Source organism: Apiospora phragmitis (genome assembly GCF_038363925.1).
Source record: "Apiospora phragmitis strain CBS 135458 chromosome Unknown utg000010l:1.0-9815664.0:1.0-9183399.0, whole genome shotgun sequence".
In the NCBI taxonomy this organism is placed as follows: domain Eukaryota; kingdom Fungi; phylum Ascomycota; class Sordariomycetes; order Amphisphaeriales; family Apiosporaceae; genus Apiospora; species Apiospora phragmitis.
The window spans coordinates 4,288,019-4,314,346 of NW_027117409.1; the positions used below are offsets into that span (position 1 = coordinate 4,288,019).

Sequence of the window (26,328 nt, forward strand, 5' to 3'; positions counted from 1 at the left end):
CCCGCGCCATACGAGGAACACGAACAGTCACCGGTGGGGGGAGCAGTTGTGGATTGTGGCTATCCGTCGGATTGGTCGCGGCGCTATGAGCTGTCTGCTTTGCTTGGCACGCTGCAAGAAGAAGGACGACGAGCGAGTTCGGAAGGGCAATATCTAGAGTTGGCCATTCGGGTATCTCGTCCTTGGTTCGGGACCGAAGCCAGTCGAGGTCGTCCTAGTGTAACAAGGGCAGGACGACTCGCCCGACGATGTCATCGTCATCGTCGCCAATCAATCTCGGGGCTTGGGACAGCACAATCAAACAACAAGGGACGGATGGACGGGAGAGGCTTGACGCTGGCGGGAATACCAATAATACGACGAGACAAAGCAACTCCACGGGCGGGCATGGGTGAAAAAGGATGAGATGGCGTCCCCTTCGCGCATTCGCTTGGCTTGGCGCGCCAAATGGTGGACCGAAGTCGACATCCAGCCGGCGGCCTAAATACCGACCGGTAGAGACAGGGGGTCTACGAGGGGCAAGGATCTGCGACTATTCAGGCACCAGACACATTGTTGAGACCGCTGATTTCCCGTACGAAATAAGGATGAGAGAAAAAGAAAACAAGGCCATTCTCCACGATGGTTGGTTGAGCGAGGTGCAAGGTGAGGCTTGCCTTGGTGGCCGGTCCACTGAACGAATCGGTGCGTGCCACAAACACAAGCTATAAACCAAAGGAGGCTGTTTTGGACGATGACACTGCTGATCTAGTTTTTCTTTCTTGCTTGCTCGGTTACCTAATCCCGACTTACCGGCTTTAGATAGTCTATTATTGTTATGGTTGTTATAATAATAATAATTATTTCTTTTATTACATTACATGATAGACTGACACTGCATACACGTCTGAGTTGTTTTATTCCTTCTAGAACACTGCACCGAATCACGGCTACTTACTCGGTCGTGACACGGTTGACTAGACGAAAACTGTTTGTGCGACGGCCGAGCGGGAGAGAAAACAGAGTACGACCGACGCTTCCCAGGCCGTCAAGCAGCAAGTCAGCCGTAGGACGAAATGAATGGACCAAGGTACGCACATAATAAAAGTTGAGACATGTTCAGTCGATGCGGCGGTAGACGGGAATTAAAAGAAATTTGGGCTGGGTCGACCGAGGGATCCAATCAAGCCAAAGTACGGATATACCTCCGTACTTGACTTCACCTAAAGTTACGTATACGATATATCAGATCAGATATACTGGTAAAAATAACCGTAGCGCCCATGCGTACATCAGTAAGTAAGTAGGTAGGCGAAGTGCCGCTGCTTACACAGCATGTTGTCGTAATGGGGACAAATGATTTCTCGAATTCTGATCCTTCGGTATGCACATCCCGATCTGACACAGAAATAAACCTTACAGTAGTGGAAAGGACCTAGCATGGCACCCAGGCGGCTGGGTGGACGGATAGCAACCGTGGCCAGGTGACACAGATGGTTTTCGTCATGCCGATCTTGGAGGAGGAGGAGGATGACGACTTCAGATGTTGGAAAAACAGTGGGCATACTCCGTACTCGAGATGGATATGGCACAGCAACTAGTTTGTGCGCATTCAGGTACGAGAACAGGGACAGAATCGTTGCCGTGCTGGGCCAGAAATGTTTTCTCTAGCGGCTGCCTCGTCTAAGGCCAATTGCCAGAAGTCCCGATCTTCCCGTCTTCGGGGTCCGAGTCCCAATCATCGTGACATTGTGTGGGTAGACTGGTTCAGGCGAGGCCGCCTGGCCGCCCACCTTTGCAGTCACTTGACATGGCGAACGAGCATTTTCCATATCCTCAGCTCTGATAAGGCCTGCTATCTATCTATCTATCTATCTATCTATCTATCTATCTATCTATCTATCTATCTATCTATCTATCTATCTAAGCGGCTGACTCTGTTGTTGACCGACAGATCAGTGTGGCTTTTTGCATGTTCTCAACGTATGTGTGTGGCCTGCATACCTCCGGTCCAACAAGTGCAAGCCATCCATTGGATTGTGAAACATATAAGACTGCATCGTTTCTCTGCGCGCCCACGCCGCACTAAACTCCCTTGCCGTATTATTGTCTGGGTTGAGAGGGTTCTTTCCAACTTTAACTGCCTACCTACCTTATCCATGCTTTGGTTCGGTTGGTCGCCAGCCGAGTTGACACTCTCGCCGGTGGCGTCCCCGATCAGCCCGATGTAATGCAACGAGAATATAACGACCGCCTCGTCGGTATGGTGTTGCCAAGATATGTGTGTGTGTGTGTGTGTAAGTATGGATGGGGGTGGACGACAACGGACACGTTTTCTCTTTTTTCCTCGCAGATAACCACTCGTTTGCGCTTATGATACATGGAGAGGAGCATTGAACTAGGCAGATGTCGCCGTATCGCAGCATATCTACCTACATATCTTAGCTGCTTCGCCCACATGGCTCGCAGCCAATCAGTCAGTACATAAAGTACACAAGACAGGGTGTAGTCGTAACTGCCAGTATAATAATGGTAATATAGCTTAGGTCGGTCGTACGACAGCACTGAATAGTGGGGGGATCGATCCTGGGGGCAAAGAACTGGGGCCCCTCAAAGTCAGGCGTCCAGTTGCAGAGTAGATCTGAATGGGATTCGGGAGGGGTGGTAGTGTAAGCCGTTAGCATGGCCGAGGGGCTGTTGGACCGACAATCTCAGCTCTGGACCGAGACGTGCAGCAGCCCGTACTCTAGCAGCATAGCTTAATTGGAGGGGGGGGGGGAGTAATGGGCATGGCATGGCAGGGGACCTCTGAAATATTTCCAGCCTATTCTGAACAATGGCGAATTGTCAGCAAAGTGGCGCCATTACCGTCTAGAGAAAGCTCTGTCATGCAAGCACCAAGAAGCCGTTTCCTCCCTGAAAACTCAAGAAAGTACTTGCTTGCATTCACGCTGGTAGGAGCCGTGGATGTCTGGCTATCAGCCCCGCCAGGAAGGTAGGTACTGAACCTTACACGCATCTTCATCTTCAGCTCAGGCACACACACCAATACCAAGACCAACAACACCCACAGCTCGAGTCGCCTCTTCGTTGGGACCAATTAGGTTCGGGCAATGCTGTTCATGTTCACGTTGGATTTAGCCTTGGAAAAGATGCCTTTTTCGTCCGCTTCGTCATGTGTCTAAAGGATGATTACACTCGGCACATCTTCTCAGGCCACACAGCAGTCTCGTGCTCCCCTCCCCCCCACAGACACACAGGGTTCTACACATCTGAGTAATAACTCCGGTTGATGAAATCCATAGCACATGTCCATACGTAACTAGATAGGGAGATAGTTCAGGCCAGGAGGGGCGGTCGTGCTCTTATTTCTATATGGACTTACATGAATCAAAACAACATGTGCCTGGAAATGGACATTATTCACACCCACCCACTCGTTCGTTTCGTATCCGTACCTAATTACCTAAAAGAGCAACAAGACGGTCTTTTCCCAATCAAATCCGTTTACGAAGACCCGGTGTCCAATGGCAAGTCGGCCGTGGCTTACTGAGTTGGGATTGCCGCTCAGATCCCATTGGGGCCCGGCTTGTCGTTTCGCGAACAATGGGAGCTCAACATGTATAGAATCAGAGTTTGGGGCTCCATCCTGGGCAGAGGCTGTTCTTGGCAGGGCTACAGGGGGGTGGTAATTTGTTCTTCTTTTTCCCGGCCAATGTTTTGAAGGAAACAAACCAAGCCAGAAACGGGTTGCTGCTCGTCTTCGAATCGGAATATTCATGAGCATGGAAAATATATACTATCTTTATTGTATTATTACTCTATTAAAAAAAAAATACGAAACTAGGCAGGTAATCAAGCATGATGGAGCACCGTCAGCATTAGCAGCAAGCAGCCCCCAGCCAAGCACAACACAGCACAGCGCAGCTCAACCCCAATGGCAGCCCCCAGCACGGAAGCGAACAGAGGTCCTGCAGCAACGCATCCGCACGCATCCCGAGTGCCTGGGGCGACTGTGCGAAAGATAATAGATCAAACGCAAACGCTAAAGCAGAATCAGCATCAAAATGTAAGTTGCGTACCCTCAGGTACATGCGGGCAGGCACAGTACGTACCGACGATATCAATCAAATGGATCAATGGATGGCCGCTATGAAAGCCTCCCGCATTTTGTGCTCGGGTTCAGTTCAATGTTGTGTTGTACCTACTACGTACATGACTTACTCACAAGAGTATCTCTCTATCAGCAACGCCGCCAACCGCTTCTTTATTAAGAGACAGGGCACTCCTCCATTCCATCCTATCATCGCTCTCTGCCTATGATGCCACTTTTTTGACGCGGCTTCTTACATGTTCGCTTTGGCTTGTTGATTTCACCTGTCGTTCGCTCGTAATCCCTTTGCATCTCATCTTCTAGCTTTCGCCCACACTTGCTCGACTTACATCGAATCCTTCAACGACACTCACGGATGCCGAGAAGAAACTGGACCATCGTAACCACTTGCACGTAAATACTACTCACGGTACTCAACATGGTCGTCTATTGTGCCTACTGCGGCAAGCAGTTCACTCGGAAGGTATGCAGATCTTATTCGTCCTTGTGGCCATGTCATCCCCATCTTGTTGACACGAGTTTTCTCTCTCTAGGAGCATCTTGAACGCCATATACCAAATCACACCAACGTCAAGCCGCATCGTTGCCAGAGCTGTCAGCTCTCATTCGCACGAAGGGACCTTCTTCAACGTGCGTAATCCCCTGGAAAAGCCTGCCCAGTATATGAGGGTATATGAGAGCAGCACAGTTAACTTAAATATACAGGCCACTTCTCTACTTACCATGAACAACCGGCTCTGGATACCAACCCGGGAGCGCCCCCTACGGTTGTCGGGAAACAACCCATTGCTTGTCTGAACTGCGCACAGGCGAAGGTAACTTAAGACCTTTGGACACAAAATCGGCAACAGATACTGACTGACTGGACGACGCGAGTAGACAGGCTGTGATAAACGAGTGCCCTGTGCTCGGTGTGCCGACAAAGGCTTACCTTGCGCGGCGAGGTTCGCCAGACGGTAAGCTGCAACAATCTAGCCTCTCGCCGAACAAGATATCTCCCAGATAGAACTAATTCGAGAGTCGATTATCAGGTCTTCCAAGGCGGCCTTGCGAGCTGCGGCGGCTTTACAGAACCAGCCGCCCGTACCGCAAGCCACAGCAACCACTACGATGAATCCAGCATTCATGGACCTCGATGGTGGCATGAAACAAGAGTCTATAGCAAAGTCGATGGTGTCTTCCGATGCCATCAACACCATAGACCCGAGGATACAGCAGGGCGAGAGCCCTCACAACAAGAACAACTCGCCAGCGAATTCCCACCCAGGCACCGAGAGCAACTTCCCATCCCCATCCACCAAAGTCGACTTGGATGAGCTTATGCTGGGCAGCGACTTCCTCCACCAAGACCATAACTACAGCGACATGCTTGTTTGGCCGGGGATACTCATTGGACCTCGACATGTACTCGACAACCAATGTACCGCTGGGGACAGCTGATGTATCTATGCCACCTTTTGCCGAGATGAGCGATGCCTCGTCTAACTCAGAACAGATGAGCTCATCAAGGGGCTCTATTCACACACGAAGTACGAGCACCAGCATCATGTCGCATGGCGAATATGAACCGACAGTCAAACCTATAGACGTAGCCGTCTCAAGTCCTAACGACGCCACGGATCTTGAAGTCGTCCTTGCCGCTGAAGCTGCTTGGCCGTTAGCCCGGTGCACTCCGCCAGTGTATTCCGGTACTTGCCCTCGAACCGCCATCGTACACCTCGAGAGCTTGGAACAGAAGAGCAAACAAGAAAATACTTGGGAAACGCTTGAACGTTATCTAGAACAAGTTGACTGGGATGCGACCGATCTTGCCTCGGTGATCCCACTACACTCTAGGACCAGGGACAATATGCTGGCGATTACACAAAGCTTCCTACACAAGGCACTTGAAATACATCGAGGGGGCCACAACGGTTACAGCAAGGACAGATTTTCAGGCCCTGGCCTGGCCACGTTCTTGGTCCTCCCACCCTCTAAAATATTAGAATATTTTCTGCGGAGCTATGTCCGCAGCTTGTCCTTTTTTACTCGTTGGTCTCCACGGGCTGCGTGGATCCCAACGAGATGGTCCAAAACAACAAGGCCTCTACTCTGCTCGTGTTGCTAATGATTGCACAAGGCGCTTCGGTAGTGCCGACTGCTGAAGCCAGAGCCTTGAGTGCAGGACTGGTCGAAACATGTCGCATCAGTCTTTTCGATATCGTGGGTAGCTTGAGCATCCTTTTCTCTGAAAATGCGCTGACTTTGGAATCCCCAGATCGAAAAGGATATCGAGATGTGTGCCGACCCCATCACCGTGCGCTGCTCCCTACTCTTTACCCTCCTTGGGGCCTGGAGCGGTGACAAGTGGTTAAGTAAGTTGATAATGCCCCGATATAGTTGTTGTAAAGGAGTAAGTACTTACTCCTTCGAAAGTGGACATTTCTCTGGGTCAACGAGGCATGTATCTGTCTGTAAGTGAATCCTTGGAACCCAAATCTCTACATATGTCTAACCGACACACAGATGTTGAAGCATGCAGGCATGTTGGATGCGCAACCCGCCATGATACCGAATTTCCACGGCTCGCTCGAGCTGCAGTGGCGAGACTGGTCGGCTCGTGAAACTCAAAACAGGTATGGCCCTTCCAAGCCCCAATCGCCATGCAGAGGGTGCTGTTCTAACGCCACGATAAGATTGGTATACAACTGGGTCATGGTCGACCAGGAACTGAGTCTGTTCCATGATACAGCACCTATACTGAATATCAGCGAGCTGTGCGCCCCGCTACCAGGTCCAGATCTTCTATGGATGTCGGCCAACGCCGAGCAGTGGCAGCAAGCCACGCAGTCCCTTTACGGCTGCACGGCCAATGTCAACCCTCAACTTCTTAACACGCCTTCCCTCAGCCCTTCACTATACGACATCTTCCAGGATTTCTTGCACGAGAATTTGTCAAGAAGACAAAGCACCCTATCTGCCCACCAGCTTCGCCTTTTACTACACCCCTTACAAAGCCTTCTGTGCCATCTAAGGCAGATGTTATCCTGCTTCTCGAACGTACTGAGCACACGCCGCACAGCATCCCGGACGGTAACCAAAGCGTCCACCATGCTGCGTCTTGAGGAGGTCCAGGCCCTTCTACAGTCCTGGTATGAACTGTCCATAGCAGTGTACAACTCCAACCCCAGCTGCTCCGTCAGCAAGACCAATCTGGTCCTATATCATTTGATTTCTCTGAATGCCGTCACCAATTTCCCCGAGATCGAACGATTGGCTCGTCGGGAGGGATTTGACGGATCTTACTGGGAGCTATCTCTGCGGCACAAGCGCTGCATCTATCAGCGCGAAGAATCTATATTTCACTGCGGACAAGTTCTGCGCCTCATCAGGGCGATGTCTGCTGACAGGCGTCCGACATGGTGGAGTGCCGCCCTTTACCGCGCCGCATTGATCCTCTGGACGGATAGCGTTTCTCGTCTAGACCCCAACTTCCAACAGCGGGACGAGGGGAATCTCGTGGCCATCGATCAGGTTACCCCTGAGGACCCGGCCGTCATTGCCTACCTATGGAACGGGGATGGCATTCCAGTACTCTCGCGTGGCGATGGTAGTACCACTAACTTGGACAAGCCAGCTGACGTTCTGCTCTACGCCGCCAAGTTCATTGAAGAGAGCGTCAGCTGCCGCCTCAGCGACGGTATCAGGAGGAAGCTCCTTGCATTGGGTAGTAACTGGAGTATCGATGGGGCTATATCCACCTCGGTCCAGTGATCCGATAATCGCTCTACCTAACTTTACACAATAGCGGTCATGTTCACGTCTGCTATGCACACAATATTTACGCGCCACCACGGCTTTCATCCATGGAGTTCGGAGTTATATTTGATTGTTTGGCGTACAGGCGTTTGGGGGTTTTCTGGTACGGGAATCCGGCTAAGCCCAGCCGGTTGAATCCAGGTCCGTGGGCTTCAGGATTTTTGCTTCTACTGTATATAGGATAGATATATACCTCTTAGATACCACGATAAACCTTTAATTTGCAGGGAATTTGAATACGAATTCCTTCTTCCACCATGGGAGTTGAGTTGTAATATACTTCCTTCAACTTAGATCCCTTACTGATCCCATGACGCCGCCCAACCCCTTTTTTTTGCTCCCAGGGGTTGCTTGGCTACACCAGTGCTTATTAAGTGTACTCGCCATCGTGACTCATGTCGACAACCAGTGCTCGCTTAAGTCCTGGCGATCTTAGAGCTGAAGCCGCGTGGCGATCATTACGATGGCCGTCTGTCTGTATTGGAGTAAAGCAATCGATGTGCAGGTGAACGACACTTGTGATTGGGAAACCGGGATAAATCACACTTGGACAGTGATAACTAGTGGTTAGTAGGCCGTCGGGACTTCTGCGTGTGTGTGTATGTGTGTGTGTGAGATACCATCGGCATGGGATTCTGAGGGAATGATTCGGGCAAGTTGTTACCTATGAGAGTTTCAATAAGATGTTGGAATGCCAACATTTCTTTTCGCTGCCTGCTAGGTTGGCACCGATAAACGTGTAGGTAAGTAAGGTACATGCGTATTTTCGGTAGCACACACACACACACACACAAATGCACCAATATTTTGGCGAACCAATTGGCAATGTAGAATCCTGACGCGGAGTCGTCGAAGTGGCCGGGGATATATTCTGCGGCGGCATGACGACATGACGCCAACTGTCTAGGACTTCTTGGGGTACTTGTGTTTTCTTCTTTCGTCCTCGCTTACTGGATTAGTAGGTGCATATGTAGGGGTAGTGATTAGAAGATATCCACCACCCAAGCATGTATGTCTCATGCAAACCGGAAGTCTAATAAGTCTCAACGTTGTGTTGTTTTCAATGGTTGGTTCGTTTGGGGGTTGTGGCCTGGTATGTATTGGACCCTCATCGGTCCCGTAACACCCACTGATGACCGAAGCCACCTCAGGATCTGCATATCGTGACTTCCATGTTACTTATTCACTGCAGTCGACGCAAGTTGGGTGTAAACGCCCACAATGGGGGCGGCCACTTTCCACGCACCAACAAGTAAGTGAGCGCATTAGCTAAGATGAATATGCTGTTAATGATTTGTCGAAATAACTATTTCTCAAGGTTTCTCTGATAACAGGGAAGGGGATTTCTCCAGATGGACGAGAGGATCAATTGTGGCGGTGTAAGCAGATTTGACGGGATGGAGATCCGATGGATGAGCGAGCCTGTGCGACCAATCTTCGGCTCGGTCAGCCATTATCTCCGACCAACCCCGTCTAAGTCTGCAGAGGACCCTGGGTTTCCTGGTAACACGTCACACACACACATAGCCTCTCTCTAGGGTGTTGTCGAAATCGTCTCTCTTTTCCCATCCAAGAGGCGATATCAGCCACTGGTTACTCCCACCGGTGCGGGCGGTGATGCTGGGTTATGCGCACGCATATGCAATGCGAGGCGAAGCGAGGGCTGTTCACGGTTGGAGGTATGGGACGGTACGGTACAGGCCGAAATAGTGTGTGTGTGGGCGGCGGCTGTCTGGTATGTCTAGCCTGTTTGGGGCCTCTACGCCCCCATGTATGTACCTGTTCGATATGCACATGCATATCTGCGATAGAAAAAGCAAAAAAGAAGGAACTGTTATATGTTACTTGTGAGACCGGTCAAGGCAGGCCCATATCACTGACACTTCGTTGTAAGTCGACGATAGGGTGACTCTGAATCTAGGCAGCAGCACATGGCCGCCCCCGAGATGCCCAATTTTCAGTATGGCTTGCTGCCGTCACGTTGGTTATTGCCCATGGACAACAAATAGCAGGGTCCGATTCAGGGGCCATAAACAACCATCCGCTATGCCGAGGCTCCCGAGCCTGCCATATGCTATGTTCAGGACCCTGACAGTTGCTGCGACACTGTCCGTTAGGAACGAAGTTTGGGTCTTCAAGAACAAGTCTTGCCCCCAACATGCCCATGTCTCCAGGATTTCCATGTTCATCCCAGGGAAAGGGCCTTTTGCCCTGGGTGGGCCATGACACCCAGTGCGGTGATGAGACTGGAATGAACTCACGTATCAGTATTGTGAGTGCAGCTTGTCAGAAAAGAATGCGCATGTAAGTTGAAGGTATACGAGATACCCCTATTTTGGACCCCTATTTTGGCAGAATAGGGGTAGCTCGTACATTTTGCATTTGGTGCAGGCAACGAAAACGAAGGAGCAGTCTCGGTCTCGGTCCACAGCGACTCTTATCACCTTATCAGATATGAAATGCTGAATAACCAAAGTAACTTATGTAAGCATATCCATGCAGAAAAGGCAACAAAAGAAAGATGACTGTGGGATGGGGGAAAGGAACATCCTGCAACTTCTGCCAATTGTGCTGGTCAACCGGATGTCCGATGGGGTGAGGGGAGGCAGGCCTTGGGAAGGTGGGGGGGGGGGGACCAGCAGGATACGCAGGATACGCAGGGGGAGCTGTCGGGCCTCAGCCAATCATGTTGGTGCTTTGACCCTCGATCGTCTCAAAAGGGAAGTAAAGTAGTAAAAGCCAGCCAGCCAGCAGCTAATTTTAGTACAAGCCTGCTATTCACACAGAGGCAAACAAACAAACAAACAAGCTGACTCTGTCCCGGCACTTTATTCGCATTGGCAATCGTGTTATACACTTGCAACTTGTTTGTATTACATCGCATTGCATCGCAACGCAACGCATCGCAGCGCAGCGCAATGCAATAGTAGGTATACGACGGACCCTGCGCCCGGCTCCTTTGCTTGGCGAAAGGGCGCGCTCTCGGGCTCTCCTGTGAGATCCGACCTGTCCCTACGCTGCGGTCCGTCCGTAATTGTCCAGCTAGTCGTCCGACACTTTCCCCAAACATGACACTCGAACTACCGGAGACCCCAAGACACATCCACCGCCCTTCTGCCTTATAAAGGGATTTCGATCTGGTCGACTCTTATGCGTCTCATCCATCTCCACCATCCATCTCCTAAACCGCTCCAACTCGGCACATCATCATCATCATCTCATCCGATATACATCATTAAATACAAGCCTTCAATCCCCCATCATCAAGTCAGAATGGCTCCCTCCGCTACCCAAGACATCCCCTCCACCACCATGGACAGCACCTACACCCAGAACAAGCCGCTTGCCGGCAAGGTGGCCCTGATCACCGGTGCCGGCCGCGGCATCGGCCGGGGCATCGCCATGGAGCTGGGCAAGCGCGGCGCCTCCGTCGTCGTCAACTACGCCAAGAGCTCCTCCGCCGCTGAGGAGGTCGTCTCGGCCTGGGCCAGCTCGGCTCCAAGTCGGTCGCCATGCAGGCCGACATCTCGGTCCCGGCCGAGGTCGCCTCGCTCTTCAAGCGCGCCATGGAGCACTTCGGCCACATCGATATCGTCGTCTCCAACTCGGGCATGGAGGTCTGGTGCGAGGAGACCGAGGTCACCCCGGAGCTCTTCGACCAAGTCTTCAACCTCAACTGCCGTGGCCAGTTCTTCGTCGCCCAGAACGCCCTCAAGCACTGCAGCCGCGGCGGCCGCATCGTCCTGACCTCGTCCATCGCCGCCCAGATGGCCGGCGTCCCCAACCACGCCCTCTACGCCGGCTCCAAGGCCGCCGTCGAGGGCTTCACCCGCTCCTTCGCCGTGGACTGCGGCAAGAAGAACATCACCTGCAACGCCATCGCCCCCGGCGGCATCCAGACCGACATGTTCGACGCCAACTCGTGGCACTACGTCCCCGGCGGCCACGAGGGCATGGACATCAACACCATCAAGGCCGGCCTCGCCAAGCTCTGCCCCCTCGACCGCGTCGGCACCCCCGAGGACATCGGCAAGGCCGTCTACTGCCTTGTCAGCCACGAGGGTGAATGGATCAATGGTAAGTCTCCCCTTTTTTTGCTCCCCACCCCTATTTCAACCACGTGGCATACATCCATATATGCATCCTCAGACGGTCTAAATTAAGCTAACACATAACCCTACCCCCTCGTCTAGGCCAAGTTATCCGATGCTCTGGTGGTGGTGTCTAAGTCTCTCTTGTTGGGTGCACCTGTTGACTTGAGTGAGAGAGTGAGTGAGTGGATGATATACGTGGGTCCTAACCATGATAGGATCCCCCTCTCCGCACATTGGCAAGATGATTGGGTCCTTGGAATTGCAGATAGACATCATTTGAGTTATCGTATCGTGTGAGAACAATAGTAACTCGGAATTCATAAAAAAGACGAAATCAAAAGAAAAAGAAAAGCTTGGTGATCATGGGGACGCTTTGCATCAGTTCTGTGTTTCGTAGACGGATGTTCGGCTGCGAGGATGTGTACATGTTGTGTACATGTCGGATTCTTTTTCCACGCAAGAATATCCTTCTCGGCGCCTGTCTTTTCACCTTCTGCTTGATGCTATTTGTAGTGATTCTGGCCTATCGTTGATGATTGTCATGCCTGGAAGCGGTTTCCTGCTCGACGTCGGCATACACTGCCTCGCATTTTCCTGCTCTTCTTATGGCTTCTTGCTTCTTGCGCCATGCACAAGAGTTGATCGCCCTTCAATTCATATGTTATCGCTTGGCCCACATGTCATCACCCACGATACGTCGGGCGCTAAGCCAGTGGTGTCCAGTATAATAAGTAGCATGAATCTCAATCACATAGCGAACTACGTGAGGTACCCCGCGATGAATTCCACACCCACACCCACCCAGTTGTTACTGAGGATCCCGGGACTAGTCTGCAAGCGGGTGCAGCCAATAGCCCTATAAGGCCTTCATGCACGCCATTCCCTTGAGCCCAATAGGAGGGAGAGGTCGGTTTAGGTCCCCGGCTCGCCCCAGTCAGTGCTCGTCAGCGAGGGTGTGGAGCAGAGCCTTATCCCCGTGCCCAGCCCATGTGCCCCCCTCCAATCGTTGCGAGTGACTGGTGAGAATAATATCTGGATAGGTTCGCCACGTGTTGTGGGCATGTCGTGACACCGCCAAGAAAAAGAAAATACCGAGGCAAGTGGCATTCAGCCAAACCAGTGAAGAATCAGCTTGTCCGTAGAGCCGTGTTGGCAAATTCGGAAGTCCGTCGCCTTCCCATCAGTTAGCTCTGCTCCTCTTGGCCAGATCCTGGTACTGAGATGGGACGGTCGATCACTCTGCGTTGGACCAACATGATCTTGCGAGCATGTGAAGCTCTAGTAAGCAATCAACAGTAGCTCTCCGCTATCAGTCAGCTTACTCGGGAATCCTGTCGTGTAGCTCTGTTCTATAGTTAGGTTGCGCTTTTGGTCTTGAACCTTCAAACTTATTAGCAGCCTTGGTCTGTTCTATTACTCGGTCAGCAAACGCTATCACTCACGACTAAGGGGTAATGTGTTGTCCAGCAGCACAAGAGTCTATGCTGTAAAAAAAGTGTGACTCTAAAACAATATTGCCCGTGGACAAGTCCGCTTGTGGAAGTGATAGCTATCTGGATACCGGTTCCCTGTGACGCATTAAGATGCCATTTTGGTACCGAAAATGGGAGCACGTAAAAGCACGTTCACGCACCCGGTTGCTGCGAGTCGGGATCGGGGGAGTCTCAAGAAACTCCTCTAATAGGCTAGGAGGAGGAGGAGCAAGGATAGGAAGCAAAATCTCCGTTTGGTCGCCATCTGCGACCAAGCTATATCGGAGTTGCCCATCACCCGGTCAAGCGGGCGATTGCATCTGCGGACTGGGCGATGGCATATGTCAATGCAGAGTCGACATGAGTTTATCTCAACTAGTTGCAGCGTTACCATCTTGTCACAAACAAGCTATTTCAACCATGCTGCAAAGAGCGTATAATAAGATGTAGGAAAAGATAGAGCTGCATGTAGTTCAGTGCAAGTGTCCACTTGGGGATGTTTCTTGTAGGCCGATCCTGAATATGCTCTTGAACCCCAAAGGTCATTTCCAGCCCATCAAGCTCTACAACCGCCACTTGTGTTACCGGTTCCTTATCACAGGTGGTGTCTGCGTGACAGTGGCCACGACGCCGCCGGGCGGTGAAATTGAGGCGCCAAATTGCGAGACAGTACTGCAGCTGTGAAGTTGTCCAACCCTAAAGGCCCGAATAGCGGATCCAGGCTCACAGGAACAAAGAATCGATTCGTGGGGGTTTTCTTGCCATGGGGAGATCCGGCACTTTTGTGATACCCTGGGAGAGCTACATGCCTGCCCATACGGATCTGTGGGCCGGCTGCTTGCCTGTTTGCAAATCGTGGCCGGCATCTAGAACATGGACTTGAGCATGGACTGGAGCAAAATGTAACGTGTCCACCGAACGTTTTGGAAGCATTGCCTGGAAGTAGTGGTGATATATTTGCTCAAAGGCGTCGCAGCTGCTTTCAGTTATCGGGAGCGGGCTGATGATGCCAGCAGTTCCGGTTGGCGTTTGCCTGCCAGCTCTAAGAGATGCACACTGGAGGATGATACTTGCTTGAAGAGCCCTGGTGCTTCCAATCAGGCGACTCCTGGTTCCGGGAAGAAAGCTGACCTTCATGACTCCAGTATGCACCGGAGGGATGTTTGTGCAAGGAACCGGAAACCAACCCCGTAGGCGTGGGGACCAGGAAACGACGATGGTCTCCGACAGCTCCGTGACCGTGGTGGCTGAGGGTGGGGGACAGTGTGGTGCAGGCTGCTGAAGCGAAGACGGCGAGGGCAGCCGACGGTTCCGTCAGTGGGCGTTTTTAGTGGCGCTCGAGCAAATGCCCGTTTGTCTTCTGTGCATTTGCCGTTCAACCTTCAGCCAAGGTGAGCGCTGCTGCAGCAGCAGCCGCAAGCCGCAAGCCACAAGCCACAAGCCAGCGCAACGCAGTTTTATCGATGACGGAATTACCTTGGCTGGTTGATAGGCTTGGTTCGTTCCAGGGCTCTGATTATACGGTGGTCAGCTGCTGCTGTTCATTCGTCGGGCGAACATGTTGCATACAAGCACACACCGGAATCGCGCCACTCCATCCGTTAGAGAGGGAGGAGGATGGGGGAGGTCAAGGGTCAAGAATCATGAGGCGTAGTCGTGGTGGGCATCCGACGAGGCGAGGCGAGACGAGACGAGACGAGGTGGGGTGGGGTGGGATGGAAGCCGCTCGCTGGGCACCTGCCCGCACATTCCATCCCAAAGTACGTGCTTGCCTATGATATCGGTTAGGTATGTAGGTAAGCTCCAGCAGAGCCTGGGCGTTATCCGCCAGCTGCCACGCGTTTCAACAGGAATAGAACAAGCTGGCTAGCTCGTATGGTTGGCCAATGATTAGGTAGGCAGGCAAATACGGTTTACTCCAATACTTCATTCAAGTTATTTTTATCTCTATAACGGAGTAGAATATAGGAATACCTAACTGCCCACGTACGATAGACCGTGGGTGTCATGTACCTAGGTTACGTCTTACTCACGCCCAGCCAGCTGGTCCAGCTCTGAGGCAACTCGATATATTGGGCAACTCAAACTCGATTTGCTTACTGACGCTGCATGCTAATCTGGCTAAACCACATCAGCATGCTTTGACCGCGAGTCCACCACAGCCCAATTGCCTAAAAAAAAATACCTGTACTCAGCTACGTCACTGTCACTCTTGTTTCTATTCGAGAACCCCTCTGTCTGTGGCGGAAAGCTATGAAGTGCGCGAGACCGCAAGGATATGGATCATGGTGGCGGAGTGGGTGGCTAGTCGACCGGTCAGATCTAACCAGGTAGGTAAGCTTATCAGAAAGACGTCGACACCATCGTTACATCGCTCTAATGCTTGTAAGAGAATTCAGGGGCGGTGTTACATCACCTCCCATGAGTTGAACAACATGCGGAACTCCGTATCATCATGGGACACCCACAAAGGCGTCTTCAGGTAAACATGCTGTATATTCTTGCGATATCTCTCGGCAATCACTTTGCCTATATGACTGTAAAATGCAAATCAGAAACCTGTGTGCCGTATTTATTTAGTAATCTAACGAAATGATGCAGATACAAGGCCGTGACCCCTCCATATAAAATCCGAGTGTCCTTATGTGATGTGGTGGCACACAAGAATGTTGAGTGAATGCGTCTGTGAGCTTGCCTCCTATGTAGCATCAGCACCAGCAATAAAAATGAGGCATCACATCGTTGCCAAAAGCAACATCTAGATGGCCGTTTCAACCCACCCGAAGCCAAAATTCCTCTTTCGCGGGCCCTTGCTTGCTTCGCTAATAGAACCACGTTCTCTGAAACACTCACCAAAATGAATCCTTTTTCCCCAAGGCGCCGTACTCGCTTCGCTATGATTTGCAATGAATGACGATTGCAAGCTGGTCCCATCACCAGCTCGCCTAATGCCGAAATGACCATCTCAGCTGGCTGGGGTTGACTTGTTCTTCTCCTGCGTCCCTGCAAAACCTGCTATACGAATGTCATATCGCCTTTTCTGTGACTGACAAGATCCAGGGTAGATCCGAGCGTGTGCCCAAGATAGCCAAGCATAGCCCGGCTGACTTCAGGATCTTCAGATAGTTCAGAACAGAGGTCGCGAAACGTCGCGTAGACCTCTTCCAACTTACGAAGCTCTCTCGCCAATATTTCGAGCTCCAGCCATCGGCCGTCCTCTCCATTCAAGTGATATACACCCAACGTGAAACCCAAAGGACCACCGGGGCTCCCGTTGTTGGCTACAATGCTCCCGTGTCGAAATAAGTATGGGAAGCATTCTTGTAAAAGGACGTGATTTTCCCCATCACAGTAGCAAGAAGCATAACAGCAGTATGAGTGCCAGAACGGCTCATGCACTTTGAGCATGCCATCATTGCCACGCACCCTTCCACGGCCTTGCGGTTAAGAGAGAGGACTAGGTCAAAGGGAGGGGTGGCTGGGGACGACGCGTTGTGCAAAGCTTGGAGAGACTGTAGGCACACCGTGAAGCACGTGCAAGAGCCCTCATAGATGGTAGAGGAGGAAGATTTGTGGCGAGTGGGCACCGGTCTCATGCTCGGCGTTGCAGTTGGGCTTGGAAAGTAGTTGGAGGACATGCTCGCAGGCGTCGGGATCTGGCTATAAGCCATCATATCGTGGGCGACCGGATCGGGCCAGGCCATGGGAGTAGGCATGGTCATGTCGAATGATTGTGATCGCACATGTGCCCCAGGCATGTGTGCGGCGGAAACAGCGACGTCTCCATATTGGGTGCATGATAAGTCTGTAGGGGGTGTCCACGGCATTGTGTGAGCATACATCTCAGGCGGAGCTGGCATACCATCATGTTCGCCCATGATTCTGTCGTCGACTCCAAGTAACGTCAGCCCTGTCGATATGGAGGGGTTCCTGCTCATGGAACCGTCGACGCTGGTAGGAGGCGTAGCCCAGCCAGAATCGAGCCTGAACATCTGCTCGGAAGATTGGGCAGTGGATGTAGCATACATCATGGCTTTGTCGTCTCCCATGCCGGGTATATCGTTGGGTTCGGTGTTGGAATGTCCATGGTTGTTGTTACTGGCATCTGCTTTGGGTTTGCCAGCACGACTCGACGGCGAGTAACGACACTCGATGCCACACGCAAGACATCGTGAGCAAATAGGCCTGGCCTTGGAGCATTTGACCTTGGCCAGGAAGCATCCATCACACGAGGCGCGAAGACGGGGTTGACGAGCCTTGGCGGGGGAAGCCATTCTGAATGCGATATATGACAGGAATGCTTGCAGTCTGAGACCTAAACCCGGTGTGTAACTACAATGAGCATTGCAGCAGGATGGAGAGCAGTGAGAGGCGGACGGGGTAGTAATAAAGTAGGCCGTATAAGTGAGACCCTCGGAAGGCAGAGGTCGTACAAGGTTTGTGGGGATATAAGACTGGAGGCTAGACGCGAATGAACGATGGAGTGGGCCCCTGTATGCTTAAGGGAAGGGGTGTCATATGTCATTCTTGTATATAAGAGAACCATCGGGGAAAGTAAAGCGAAAGGAAGTTCAGCTTCTCGAAGTGGCAGAGCGTGGTGAAGAGAGGAGGGATAGGCTTGCATCCTCGAGGGTAAAAAAAAAAAGAAGGGATTGCTACTTGGACTGGGAAGGGCCCGGATAGGCAATGCAAACGATAAAACCTGATCTGTCCAAGGGACGAGAGAGGAGGGGCTAGGCCTGCTGCAGGCGGCAGAAAGCTATCTGAGCATATTCCGCTGCTCACGTCCATGGAGAGAGGGCACAGGCAGGGCCAGAAATGGATGGACATGCCCACAGAGGACAGCGGCCCGCAAGGCGGATTTAGGACGAGCTCCACCAAGTCATTCTCGTATGTAGCGTATGTAGCGTGGGTGATGGACGGACAGGGTTGCCAGGATCTAGGATGCCTGTCAGTCAAAGAGCCGCCGAAAACCATGATCTGGGAATTAGTCCGTTGAGGGAAACGGTGAGAAGCATATCCACCAGGCCACCCCAGCGCACATGCCGAGCCTGCGAAATATACGTATGTGGCACTTGCGGATGGATAGCGAGCTATTACACATGGCAGTTGCTCAGACGGCTTGTCTGGAAGCTGAATGAAGCCCGATCTTGCTCATCCGTCGATCCTCACTTGAATTCGAACGCGTGCGGCTATGATGAAGACCGAGCTGGCGTGAACCGGGCTGAGAGAGCGCCCTGATAGACAGAATCGTGTTCAATTCAACTGAGCCCCTTTACACTTTTGCCTTAGAAGCCGCAGAAGAGTCCAAGTAGCGATGGACTTGACTCTGCGGCAGCGAGCCCATGTCAGCCAGCCGGTCAGTTCGGTCAGGTTGTAGAGAGGATAGGGGCAACAGCAAGTGCAGTGCAGTGCTGGTGGACCTTGTGCATGAGAAATAGATATGCATAAAACACTGGAGCTGTAAAGAGGCGGGACAACGGTGTACCTTGTTCAGGAGCCACATTCGAAGCCGATTCCCGTAAGCTTCCTGTGCAATTTGAGTAGGGTCGAGTCGTAAGAGGACAAGGATACCTGTCAGGAGCCCAGATAGTATCAAGGTAGTCGAGGATTTGACAGGGGTCAGCAGATGCGGCCCCATTATCTCTCGCAATGCAGGATGCAGCAAGCAAGTGGAAGGTTCGACCAACCGCATTGCCGCTGACGCTGAGAGACTCCTTCAGTCGGGCACAGAGTTTCAATGTGGGCGGAGGCTCGGACCCGAAATGGTTCAGGCTCAGAGAGGATGAGAGGATCAGTATATGCTAAAGTCCTAAGTGAAAAGACGGGGAGACAAGTCCGGTGGAGAGCTGAATCTTTGTGCAGTAGCACTATCGATCACGTAGACAGTGACGAACAACAGCCTTAGTGATAGGAGCACCTTTCTCGAATGGATGCATTGTATCAGCGACTCTCTGTCGTCTTCCCGTTGTCTGCCTATCTTGGCAATGACACTGAGCGACGTGAGAGCCGGCCGAGTACGGCTTAGTTACCAGGACTTGGATTTCTGTGCGTCCAGGACTGGACTTGACAGAAGTCCATGTTAGATAGAGCCCATCTGTCAATGCCAACGACACTTGAGGTCCGTGATCATGTTCGAGCTGCTTATAGGATGGGGAGGACACTAAGGCACGAGTGGGTGGGAGGTGGATTTTCGGAAAGGAAATATGAGACCAAGAGAAACAGGAAGCCAGGTACTAGGATTTCGAAAATGACCAAGTTAGGCCTAGGCCAGTACATCAATGCAGGTTGATCAGGAACCTTTTCATTCCTATCCTAGGCTAATCCTTATTTTAGCTGTGTGTGGCCTAATCAATCTCACTGATTGATAGGAGGAACCCCACTCGGATCTACGATGTCAAGAGTACATCATATCGTAAGCTAGGTAAGTAGGTAATGTAGGTACATACTACGGCCCGATCACTGCCAGAACGAGCCCTGATCTATATTCATCTCCGAGAACCATAGATGGTGGCTCTTACCTGGGCAACAAAACAACATGGAAGTCCCTAGAGAAGGTTGGCTTCTGCTATCTCTATTTACTTTCCGACTACGCTCACAATGCGCGATCCTTTGCTAGCAGGCAAGCAGATTAGCGCACTCAGGCACAGCCGCTAGCACTTGCACTGGCACTGGCACTGGCACTTGCACTGGCACGGGCGCCCGCGTTAAACGACACTATACTGTCCTTATTAAGCTACCGTTACTAGTGGGCCAGTAATTGAACTTGAATACTTAATATTCCCGGCCGTCCTGTTTGTTCTATTTGTACATCATGAACCTGAATGCGGATCGTTCTATCAACTCCTCGTTGACTAAACACTACGTGTGTGCAGGCATGCTGTCTCCTCCCTTTACTGAGCAATCCCACTAGACATCAGACGTTTGACAGTATTCCCTACCTAGCTACCCACCTACCTACAATTAAGCATTTCGGAGCTCCGTTGCCGCTGGCCAGGGGCTGTGAAGCTAAATTCCGTCAGTACCTACCCGCCGTTGCGACTGCTGCTGCTGCAAATATCGTAAAGACGCGTGTGGGCATTCAGTAGCAAGCCAGCCAACTGCATAATCCAGAATCCACATGCACTCTCACAAATCTGACCCATATCAGCATCAATGACTTGTAAGGTGGCTGATCTCTACATATGCAGACCCTGCTGCCTGTGACGAATCGGCGACCTCGGCTTCCACCTTTTCCATCATTTCCGACTACCTGATAATGTACTTGCCTGCTGACATATATCAATAGTCTCTCGCCCTCTTTTTCAAACCGTTAAACGAGGTCAAGCTTCGCCGCACCCCAATTGGGCCAAGCACTGCGTAACCTTCATGTCTCATGTGTAGATCTACTCTAGACCTTGGAGTGTGCAGCGATCTGAGACCGCCAAGTTGGGTTTAGACTCATGACCACGTAGACTATCGCTATCATCATTGTCATATCATACACCAACTACAATGGCATGGGTAGGGCTTTTGTTGAGCATGCAACCCAGAAAGCTCGCTTGCTTACTCCATCGTATGGTATCCTCCTACCCAATCTTCCGGCTTCCACTCCGCAGGGCCAATCTCCTCAGCCACCAGAGGAAGGCCTCGATTGTTCCGCTTTGAGAACGCCACATATGCGCTGAAGCCTTGCAACACCGTAACAGCGCACCCTCCGATTCGAGTGCAGAATGCAGAATATGGACGCCAAGCGGCGAATGTACTGCACGCCGAGGATATGTTGGCCAGCAGCCTGGTTCGGGTCTCAGGGCCCTTGGACTTATTGATTTCTCTCGTACGGGAGCCTGGAGGTGAGTGGACGGTTACAAGGTGACAGGTGCCCTACAGTTACCAGACCCGCCAGTCAAGGGTGGTTGATTCATTTCTAGCAAAGATCTGCATATAATCCAAAGCTGAACCTTGTGACATGTTGCCAGCTGCTTTGGCTCGACGCCTCACCTGTAGCCAGCAACCTTGTCTTGCTGACAGACAGGCTCGTCCGCCATGACCACTCTGGGGCTCTGGGGTGCCCTCCATCCGTAGCCATTTGTTCGGGTATACGGGTATAAACCACCAAACCGTATTCGTGGGGAAACCAAAAGAAGCCTGTTCACGACGGGGCGACCTCGCTCAGAAAGTGGAATGTGCTGATCATGATAAGGCCCAGCATCAAATCTGGGTTGCGTACGGTCATGTAACCAGCATATGCAATGCAGACTGGCAGGTATGCTGCTTCATTTTACTCCCCTCATGTCATGCATGTAAGCCTGGCGGAACTTTTCAAGTACTTCATGAATCATCAAGCACTGATTGAAGCTCTGGATATGATGAGCCGCACACGCTATACGAACCTTAGGTTTGTGCTTGTGTCCACATCTCATTTCGAGTCATCGAAAAGCGACGAGCCAGTGTTCCCCTAGGGAAGTACTTGGAACTCCCCCGCAATCCCGGGCACCAGGATAAGTATCCGCGGATCTTGGATCTTCGACAGGGTACATAGGCTGGGTAAATATGTAACGAACGATGCTACGCTATTGTGGCACCTTCAGCTACAGATCCAAGTAACAGGGGTCCGAACCCACCTCGCCAAGTTTGATTTTGGATATGTACCGCCTGGCCGGGTGTCATATAGACAGGGCTAGGTCAGCACGCGAGTCGAAGGCTAGCTAGCGAAGAGGTAAATCAGATAAGCATATTTGGTAGGTAGATAGATGATACACAACTAAACGTACATTCATCGGAGAGATTCGGTTTCTGATTCGGGGTCGGGATAATGGCGATAGCCCGTTACACGAAGAGCATGCCGTGGGAAGGGAATACCATTCCAATTTCCAAGGCCAATCGCATGCTAATCCTTGCTTCGCCAGCAAACGACCCGATACTCTGGGAGCGAGATTCGGAACGTTTCCGATTGCGCAATAGGCAAGAACTTTTCGAGGTAGTCGAATTTGTCCAGAGATTCGCTCGACGCTAGACAAAGCCAACTGTCATCTCATCATACTGGACTAATCGGGAGACAAGCCTTGGCCTCCTAGCGACCCCATTGTTTAGACGTGGGCGCCGGCTCGAAAATGATTCTGCCGACGCGAAACCCAGATAGGCCGTAGATGGATGCTGCAAGATTGAAGGCGTAATGATCTCGACACCAGAAAGCATGCGCCACGTCTAGAAATGGCTTGGGAGCAAGGATAAGGCTTGCTGCCTAATGTTCCTGTCCTCCTGTCCTCGACTCCTCGCAGCAATTCAGCCACCACCAATTTAAGCATACGACCTGAAACGTGAGGTCGAGTAGCCTAAGGCAACATTTAGTGGACCCAGAGGAGTAAAGGAATTAAGCTCGTCTTCCCGAGGAATGGGCTTCCAGCAGTGCACTAAGAAATGGCTAGCTTCAATAGAAGAAGCCCTGTTCTTTGCTTCTGATTGATTGGCCAGGCGTCTGCTACTAGTAGCTCGTATCTCTGTCTGCAGGAAGCACCAGAATGAAAGGAAGACAAAAAAGGAAGCAAGTGGGTTGCAGTGAAGGGGAGCGCCTCCACAAGCCGTGCGCCTGTCTCGATTGCCGATTGCCTCTTTTGGCTTCCAGGTGAGGGGGGCAGGCAGGGAGTAGCGGTGGGTTACGCCCCTGGTTAGTTGCACTAATGTGTTACTCCCGCGCGCGTAGAGGCGATGCGGTTCTCCGAACGGGTAACAACAAACAGAGAGGATTCTTCTTCAAGCTGCCACTGCGGGTGGGAGGCCGCATCTATTCCGAAACGACCTCGTTGCGGGCATGGGTACCTAACCCTTCGTTCGGGAAGCTTGACCGACCTCTCCTGCAGTGGGTGACAGGGAACATACACGGACGGGCGCGACGCGTGCGCGCGACATCTTCTGCTTAACCAGATCCAGTTGCTTGCCTCTCCTGTGCGAATTCGGGTTCTCCTGAAGGGAAGAGAACGGCAGAGGGCGGACGAGAGACAGAGAGAGACTAGGGGCAAAAGACGGGCTTCCAAGGGCCAAAGGCTGAATGAAACGATCCGTGTCGTCCGGTTGAATGTGCGAAAAGGATTAGTAGGATATGCACCACGAGAAGAGAGATGCAAAACACTGCCTTTGCATCCCAAAGCTTACGCATGGAAGAGTTTCACGAGAGAGGAAAAAGGCTTCCTAAAGGATGACCTGGCTGCTACCTGAACCGCATGTCGTGTACTTCAAAGAGTTCATTCATGCAGGATAATCAGGTCCTGTTCCACAAAGAACAGAAAGGCTTACACCGGAGGGGAAGATGCTGACATTTCGCCGCCATCAAAAGTCTAGATTTCCGCAGTGCATACACTCCATCCTGTAATCTGCACGTAGTCCTTCAAGATGCGGGCGGCTCCTCATGACTCGTGATACACAAGGTCAGCAACGCGGGTGAGTGTGGGAGGGAAGGACGGAAAGACGGGATTGATACATGTTCCTTACATAGTTCCGGAGTCGACTCCGGGCCGGACTTTTTGGTAAAGACAAAGAATCCGACCAGTGGGTTCGACGGAGGGGTGTTGGTGGTTTGTGTCTTTGTTCCGCGTGTTCGCGATGTGTGTGATGTATGTATGTGCGACCTTGCCGGCAGCCATATCACATAGTAATGTTGGTGCTACTGGCTAGAACGCTGCAATGCAGCCATGCAGACTTGCGACGGTGTACTAGATTTCCATATCAGGCTTGAGCAGGTAAAGTACATAGATAGTTCGCTATTGCGCTCGCTGCACACCCTGCTTAGAAATGCCACATGCACGTATGTAGCTGATCCCGGTCTCCCAAGAGGTGTCTAGGTTACCTCTTTCCAGAATGCCCAACAGATGGCAAGCTGCATCGGAGATATAATTCGATAAATGCAGGATCCCACCATGCTTTGCTGGGTTTGCCGCATCCCACTTGGAGGGAAAGAAGCGGTCATATACTTGACTTGGCAGTCCTACTAAGAGCTGGCCAGACGGGGCCCTGGAGCCGAAGAAGCAAATACAAATGAACAATAGAGAGTCAGAAGACAGACGGGAGCACAAATGCCTCCTCAGTAACGTAACATAACGTATCCTAACGGCAGGCTCTACCGGAACAAGAGGCCGACGTTCGTTTCAACGGCACCACTACCGGACACAACCCGACCATGGTGATGTCGTTGTCGTTGTTTCTGTTGAGTCGGAGCCAATATGGTGTGTGTGAGTATGTGTTTTGCGATTGCGTAGCTGTTACCGAATAATTACGGTCCATTTCCTATTAGGATTGCTTGGAAGAGCATGCAGCGGGTAGGTAGATGGGGTTGCATGAGAGACATCTCACTCTATCTGGAACGCGTCCTTGCTAACGTTTTCCTTCTTCTCCCCATATAGACTTCTGAGCATGTAGGGAACAGCTGCGGGAGGTTATCTTGTCGGAAGCGAGCGAAGACGGAGCAGGATGTACCCACAAGGGACTAACTGACAGTGCTTGACGTCAGGAGGGGTCATTCAGGGTGATCCCTGTCTATCCTACCATCTGTATCAATATATTTTCTTCTTCGCTTGTTTGTGCACTCGTTGGTTCGGTACCGTAGCCCCCCTGCCCATCCGTCAAGCCGCCGAGAAGCGCCAGCTGGTCGTGCTTGGGTAATGCGTAGCATCATAAGAAGTAAAAGTGAATACGGGGTCAACTCGGCCAGGAAAAGAAAATGCAAAGGCAGCAATGAGAAAAATGCGAATGCAAAAGGGAAAGACTTGCGAACGAACTCCACCGGTTCTCCCGTACAGCATCCAAACATTTTGTTTGGATTTCTCTGAAGATGCCCGTACCTTCCGAGCGACGCCAACATGCGCGCATACACGTACACATGCACATACACACACACACACGCAGCTAGTAGCTAGATCCCATCGTTGTTCGCAACGTGGTGCATCGTTTATGCCTGGTGCAATACCTGGTCACGGGAGGGATGCGGTGTGACCCTTCCTTTCCTAGATGGTCGCTTCAGCTCCCCACGAACAAGCAGTTGGGTTGTGATTTGTGGATATAGCTGTCGATCATTGAGAGTGATGTTGGTGCAAGTAGCATGTGTGGATGGTTGCCGGCACCCGATGTGCGAGGGAGAGAAGAGAGAGCCGGAGGGCAATGTGTGTACATGGAAGCACTCATGCGGTGGGTGTAGTGGTGAGTCACAGATTGAGAATGTCTTGTAGAGGACATACGAGCAGAACATCGGGATAAGGAATCGGAATTAGGAATTGGAATATGGGCGTTGGATTTCGGAAACAGGAGTTGACGACATCGGCCGCGATACTAGAGCCTGCAGCGGAGCAGCAGTATCGAAACAAGCTCGGCTGATCTGCACACCTATTTTCTCTCTCTCTGAGACATGCCTTTGGAGACAATGCATTGGGCCATGCTGGTGTGCAGACTGAAGACGCAGCAACATTCAATAGTTGGCTAGGCTAGGTACGAGTATGCGAGTGGTGCGCAAATGTCTGCTTATGGGTTGCTGCCAGTACCCGACTTGCAGAATTCGTGAAAGAAAGAAATGGGTTGCACAAGGTTACCGGCATCGTACTTGTCATGAGACTGGGCCGCATGTGCTACCATCATGTAGCGGCTACATTGTCAATGACGCCAACGGTGAAGAAATTTCGTCTTCACGTGGATATCGCGATAAAATAACGTCCTCCTATGTGGGTGGCATGAGGCAGTCGCAACATAATACAGCTGGAGGCAGTAGTAGGAGTCCTGGATAATAGAATATACCAGATATATAAACGTATCCTGCGACAGTCACAAAGAACGAACACGGCATAAGTGAGCTGTGGTATAAACCAGAAAGGTATTGGTATATTATCTATATAAGTGCCGAATAACGCAG

At 51.5% G+C, this 26,328-nt stretch overlaps 3 protein-coding genes across 3 annotated transcripts; 2 read left to right on the top strand and 1 right to left on the bottom strand.

Moving 5' to 3' along the window:
* Window positions 1–4,511: 4,511 nt before the first annotated feature.
* Window positions 4,512–7,846, top strand: PG994_011075 (uncharacterized protein; the record flags this gene model as incomplete). The annotated part of the gene is made up of 8 exons (XM_066862484.1): window positions 4,512–4,556; window positions 5,069–5,497; window positions 5,589–6,053; window positions 6,107–6,295; window positions 6,351–6,447; window positions 6,509–6,546; window positions 6,599–6,708; window positions 6,769–7,846. 8 exons carry the CDS (start codon window positions 4,512–4,514, stop codon window positions 7,844–7,846), a joined length of 2,451 nt encoding a protein of 816 aa, XP_066711594.1.
* A 3,318-nt stretch (window positions 7,847–11,164) lies between these two features.
* On the top strand, window positions 11,165–12,119 carry PG994_011076 (versicolorin reductase; the record flags this gene model as incomplete). The annotated part of the gene is made up of 3 exons (XM_066862485.1): window positions 11,165–11,362; window positions 11,383–11,968; window positions 12,085–12,119. The coding sequence occupies 3 exons, from the start codon at window positions 11,165–11,167 to the stop codon at window positions 12,117–12,119; spliced, it is 819 nt and encodes a 272-aa protein (XP_066711595.1).
* Window positions 12,120–16,472: 4,353 nt separating this feature from the next.
* Window positions 16,473–17,731, bottom strand: PG994_011077 (uncharacterized protein; the record flags this gene model as incomplete). Its single annotated transcript, XM_066862486.1, has 2 exons — window positions 16,473–16,746; window positions 16,884–17,731. 2 exons carry the CDS (start codon window positions 17,729–17,731, stop codon window positions 16,473–16,475), a joined length of 1,122 nt encoding a protein of 373 aa, XP_066711596.1.
* Between the last annotated feature and the right edge of the window lie 8,597 nt (window positions 17,732–26,328).